Source organism: Bison bison, unplaced genomic scaffold (genome assembly GCF_000754665.1).
Source record: "Bison bison bison isolate TAMUID 2011002044 unplaced genomic scaffold, Bison_UMD1.0 scf7180017864033, whole genome shotgun sequence".
Classification (NCBI taxonomy): domain Eukaryota; kingdom Metazoa; phylum Chordata; class Mammalia; order Artiodactyla; family Bovidae; genus Bison; species Bison bison.
In genome coordinates this window covers 3,195,482-3,201,858 of record NW_011494605.1, presented here as the reverse complement: position 1 = coordinate 3,201,858, position 6,377 = coordinate 3,195,482, and the positions used below count along the sequence as shown (strand labels likewise).

At 38.9% G+C, this 6,377-nt stretch overlaps 1 protein-coding gene across 1 annotated transcript in view; it reads right to left on the bottom strand.

Annotated features, from left to right (window-relative positions):
* ELAVL4 (ELAV like neuron-specific RNA binding protein 4) overlaps nucleotides 1-4,219 on the bottom strand; it is a 91,251-nt gene extending 87,032 nt beyond the window's left edge. The window contains exon 1 of the mRNA XM_010834442.1: nucleotides 4,103-4,219. Coding sequence (XP_010832744.1) covers nucleotides 4,103-4,219 — 117 coding nt within the window. The remainder of the gene's footprint in view (nucleotides 1-4,102) is intronic.
* Between the last annotated feature and the right edge of the window lie 2,158 nt (nucleotides 4,220-6,377).

The window sequence follows — 6,377 nt, the reverse complement described above, 5'->3', positions numbered from 1 at the left end:
TTTTTTTTCAGAAAAAGATGATACTAAAAATAGATCTACTACTTTGGCAGAAAGGTTTTCCACTTCCCCTTCCACATCCAAAAGTCCTGTTCCACAATTGCATCTGCTGGTACTGCACCTCATCTCCTCCACCCCTCATTCCCAGCCTTCCCCATCACTCCGAGCAGGAGACGGAAAAAGAAATGTGCCTTTAACTTTAACAGTCGTGCAATTCCATTGAAAGCTCACAGAGGCAGTGGACATGCCAGCCAACAGTGATGGTGACACTGTGATTGTCAAAAAAGACACCAGCCTTCCTTGGCTAAAATGTGAGTTTGATGGAAGAGACAGTGTGTGTTCCTTGTGTGCATGCAGTGCCATCACACTTGGAGATGGATTCTGGTTTTCAGAAAAGAGAAATACTAACAAACACACACATACACAAACGATCTGCACAGTGATTTATAATGCACAGTCCACCATCCTTATGCACACACATACAGACACACACACGGCTGGAATCTCCAAGCTGCCTTCCTCTTTTCACTTACCATCTTCAAGCCATTCCACTCCATCTGTGATCAGAAGAAGATGGACCCTCACACAGTGTGTCAAAAGCGGAAAGGAACGTTATGTAAAAGCTGACATTCCTTCTAACAGAGCTGCTGCCCAGAGAAGGAAGCAACAACTCAACACGCCAGGCACCGCTACACATACAAGCCGCCTCCTCTTTTTTATGAGGTCATGACAGGAAACTCTTTGAAATACAAGATGCAGCATTTACTGAAGCCCAAATAAATCACTCTCTTTGCCGTTTTGACTGCGCAGTCCCCCGAAACACAACTGCCCATCTCAACATTCAGGATTCAGGAGCTGCCTCGCAAGGTTTAAATTTCCAGCTCAGAAATGGAGAGATTCCTAAGCCGGCTGCACCCACCTCCAGCCCCACAAAACCCAGGCACATAGACAAACCTCCCTTTCCCTTAAGAAAAGAAAATCCTTCTTTTGCCATTATTATCTCATGTAATATAACCTCTTTCAGCAAACCAGCAATTATTTCAGCCCACCTCCCCTTCTCCACCCCCACCTTTATGTTGAAGGGAAAATTGACAATGACCTGTTAAAAATGAAAATCTATTTCCCCACTGCTTCTCAATAAAAGGACCTACCCGCACTCTCTACACAAAAGAGATAGTAAATGTAGGAACCAAACAGCAGCAGAGAACTAAACTCTTGTGCAAGCATAAGACTGGTCAAGGTGGAGATGCTTTTCTTCCCTCCAGCAACACAAACAACAGATTATAAATCTAGTCATACCTACCATAACCATTCTTATTGGCAAATATTGGGTCTCGCAGAGCTTCGACTCTTCTCTTAAAATTTGCAAAGGTTTCAGAATATATTTTTAAATGACTATTGTTATATATATTTTTAAAGATCCACAAACACAGCGTGGATGATTGTAAAGTAAATCAATTATCTGATGGGGGGAGTTGGGGGAGAGAAAAAAAAAAAAAAGAAAGAAAAGGAGCAGTGAGCTGAAACCCCCGATTCTAGGATGTAGATAAGAACAACTGAACAGAGCCTTGCTGAAATTGGCTCGAAGCTTCCCCTTTTTACATCCATTTATGGGACCATCTGTCAGCCGAAGCCAGGATCTGATTGGCTGGGGAAACGAAGGGAGGCGTTGCAACATCAGGTGCTATTTAAATTAGCTACTGCCAGATTGACGATGTTAATGATTTGGTGACCTCTACAACAACAGAGACCAGATTTCTGAACTGCTTCTTGTGTCTGGTAATTAAGGCCAGGCTGAAGCAACAACAGCCATACTTGTATTTTTACCTTTTCCCTCCTCCCGGTTCAAAAGTACCGTAACAACTGCAGGTCACTGGCGGCTTACAAACCTTAACAGTGGGAGTGTTCTCCCTTGCCCTTGTCCTGAGGGCTGTACCACCCCACCCCTCAGAGGAGGGCTTTTCCCTCATAGAATGTTTTCAACCACCTTATCTTTTTCGACAGTTGCTTTCTAGCGAAATGCATATTTAATGATCTGCCTCTGGGCTTAAAGATACAACAAAAGCACTTTAATGTGCAAATATATCTACATTTTAACTTTATTATTTCCCAATATTGCTGATTTTTAGTAAGTAATGCTCCTTCTGCAGCTAATATGGCCAGCGTCTTAAAGGAATTGGGCTTGCTCTGTGAACTAGGTTCATACAAGTTTCCTTCAGAAAACTATTTCCTCATAAACAGAAAAAAAAAAAAAAAAAAAAGCTGGGGGTGAAGGGGGTCAGCTGCCACCCTCTACCTTTCTGCCTTCTGCCTGAGTTTTTCAAAACAGAATGATGAATGATTTATTTAAATGAATTTATTTCTCAGCTTGGATGGGGGCATGATCTGAATTTTTAAAAATCTACTGGAACACATTCTCTCTTTGCTTTCTGTACTGCTTCACAGAAGGGTAAAATACACTTTTGACAACAGCCTCATTTCATAACCAGTGCAGAGTGCTCATCTTAACTGAACACATGATTTTGTTTCTCTCCTTCCAAGGATGTCTTTTTATTTTGGCCTCTTAAAATAGTGTGTGGTGATGTATACAGTTTGTCTGCCTATTTTATACATTTCATAACCTCTATGCTACTAAGCCTTCAGTAGTATAATTTTGTTGTTGTTGTTCTACTTTGGGTTTTAAAGTGGCTTATCTGAGAAGTTTATGCTTTACATTTACCCCAAAGGCAGTTTTATCACTATTTATTTAATTCCTAATTTAGTCAATTTGTTCCTCAATAAATACACAGAAGTAACAAATATTACTCAAGTCATAGTTTAACACAATTTTTAATCTTTGGCTGTAGTTGACAGCAGGATGGGATAGAGCCATGTGGAAATACAGGCCAGGCCGAAAATCATGCTACACTCTGGGCTTCAAAGTCCAAGAATAAATGGGTCTGTGAAAAATTATTATCAAAGGAAATAACCTTTACATTAAAAATTAAAACTATTCTCTCCAAGCTACTATTTCAAGAACACACAGATACAAATATACAGATATACACACACATGTTATAAATACAGATACACCATAAAACAATATCTGTTATACATACAATATGAACGATTACACTTGGATATAAATAAATTCAGCTATTAGAAATGAAAGTACATGAAACTGAAAAGTAGAAATGTTAAAACCATAATCCTATAAAGTGGAACAATACTGAATTACATAAACTTTTAAAATAATTTCTTGAACAAATGTATAAAGAGTCCTACGAGTCACAATAGTACTACAGTATCCTTTGAATTGTGTACGAAGGACAAATGCACAGGTTATGCACTCTAAGGAGTTCAGTATATGTACCCAGAGCAGGTACAGGTGCCCTAAATCAACAATAGAAACTCTGAGTGCAATTTCACCAATATCAAGATACTGTGAAAAGTAAACATGAACACAATGCTGACAAACACACAAATAAAAACAGCTCACTGGGAACAAAATATTTGCTGTATATTTCTTTGGAGCTTATAAAAGTCAGAATTTCTTAAAATCCTTTTCTCTCATCCATACTAATATCAGCACGCTTAGTGAGCCATAAATTAACATTAGGTGTATCAGAAGATACTCTGGCCACTTTTCCAAAATAGTAAGTGTATATTACAGTATAAATCATTAGCTGGTTTTGCTAGGCTAAAAAATCCATGCACTTTGTACATCGATCACTTCTCCAAAAACCTCCACTCTAAAGTCTTTCAACAGAATCCTCAAACAAACGCACAAATGTCCTCAGAGGCCTTTTCTCTAAAGACAAAGGCAGAATCCTATTGTTGGGAAAAGTCAACCTTATTATTGCATTTCCAATAGTACCATTCATCTTTCAGAGTGAGGGGCTGACCGCTACATCAGTGGTATGGCATTTGTAAAGCAACAGATTCTCAATATATTATCGCAAGAATCAGGCAGGCGAGTCTCCCAGTCATGCATGATTTTTTTTTTTTTTTCCACCACAAGCCACCACCACCACGGGAAGAAACTTGTCTCACTCCAGCAGCAAAGGCAACCTAAAAATGATATCCTAGAGCAGTGGGGCTGCCAGTGCCGCTGTATCCTTCTTACCATAAATGAGCAGTTTCTTGACTCATTAATAACAATTTCCCTTAAAAGAAGTAATCTCCTATCAGTCAGCCCCTCGCCACCATGCTCACATCCCAAAGGTTGCAGATATCTCAGCATCAGTCGCCGGCAGACAGCTTTCCCATACAGAGTCCAGATGGACTGTACCAGAAGCCAATTCAGCGTTAATAACTACCTACTCCGCGCAGTGGAGAAGCCTTACGTGGCACAATGGGCTAGGAAACAGCAGCCGGCTGAAACTGCAAATAAAAAAAGACAACCAAATTCTCCAAAAGCACGGAAAGGAAGGAACAGAAATGGAAGCGTGAATTGTATTTCCTTGACTTCAGTGAGAAGGGAAAAAAAAAAGAAGAAGAAAGAAAGAAAGAAAAAAAAAAGGAATCCTTCATAAACACACAGGAAAAAATGAAGAGGGGGGGAAAAACAGATGCTGCCCAGAAAAAAGTGACAAAATATTACCTCATTATTTAACAAAGCAGCATTAAGCGTCCTGCTGATTTCAAACATCTTGCCACAGATTTTGTTTTAAGAGAAACAGATAGAATCCTTTGCAAAGCACTCCGTCTGCAAAGGGTTCTTCAATTTTCTTGCGTGCCACGGAACAGTCAATATATTATTTCCCTAGAGTTTGCACATTAAAACCTCTAGTCAGTGAGCTGAATTTTCCCCTTATCTCACACACAGTAGACTCCTGTTATATGTACTGCTCTCTTTGCAAGAGCAGCCTGCCCCAAACATGGCTGGGGTTTAAACTACTCTTTAAAGTAACAGTTCACTGTATAACCACCAGGTGGGTAGAGTGCACAGATTCAAATGAACCATCTTAAAAGATTGTTTTGTGTTTTTTTTTTCCCTTGGAATAGCTCTTGGTGTAGGATGTAACATGAGAAACACCAGCATCCTAACAGGCATCTGTCTTGTATCTCTCTCTGTGTCTTGTCAAAATAAACAAATAAAATTCCCTCTCCTGACTTAATAGTGAGGAAACAAAACACCACCACCCATTCTAATAAGAACTGTGAAGAATGAAATGCAAACAAGCTTTGTTTCATTCAGCAAAGGATGAAAAAGGAAAATCCAATCAATGCAGAGCAAGGGGGGAAAACCAAAATCTTCGTGGAGATATTTTGAAAGAAATGTTGACACATGATAAAACCCAATTTGAAAGTGTGCATATGAGTGAAGCACACACAAGATGGAGGCAAGAGTTTAAGGGTGTTAACTTTTTTCAGAGTAATATTTGCTATGATGTTTCATGATAGGAAGTAACCACAAGCTTGAAAGATACTGGAAACAAACAAAAAACTAAGCCTTGAGCATCTCTTTTTAGAACACAATTATACAAATAGTTATTAATAACCACAAGAGCAAACTAATCACATATATCTCCCCAGTGCTGTTCCTTTTCCCTAGGATCCACCTTGAAATGGAACAATTCTGTCGTGCACTATTTTGTCTGTATAGTTAAACTTGGCATCTCCTTTGTACAATTCTATCCCAATTAATCTGCTACTCTGCCAGGAATAAATCGAATGTCTCAAGTTGAAAGCCCCAAGTGATGGAGGAATGACGTTAAAAGGATAAAGAACCACCTGACAAAAATAAATCTCATCACTTATATCATTATATGGCTTGTTTTTTAAGGAGGATTTTATTACTCACAGAGCAAGCAAGCACTGTTCTATGTTCCCTCATATCTAAAAGAGAAACCAACACACACAGATACCTGGGATTTTGTTTTCTTGGCTGGACAAAATTAAAGCCCTGAAACTTTCACATCCTCTTGCAAACACGGATGTCAACATTAGTGTTTTTCCAGCCCATCCAGATAACATTTAGCCACATACAACAGTAACTGTCTTTTTCATCTTTAAGTCAAGTCTGCATCCCTTAATACCATTTAACCTCCTCGCATATATTAAGTTTCAAATGACAATTTTTAACTAGGGAGTGAGAAGGAGGAGTTGCTCTCATCAAATTCTGGTTGTATGAAATAAGCTAATTTGTACACTCACCATATGCCTTAAACACTAATTTAAAAATGTCACTTTCTTCAAACATTAAAATGTAATCAGCCTAGTAAATAAAATATTCTCGAGTTTTCTTGCCTTGGTGATAATTTAAAGAGTGTTTATCTCAAGGTAACCTCTCTATTTTGATTACCAAGGAAGGCTTTTGATTTAGAAAGGGAAAAAAGGAGATATTGGGGGCTGGGGGAGTGACAAGAGAAAACCACAACTGTACGTAGCTGCACAAA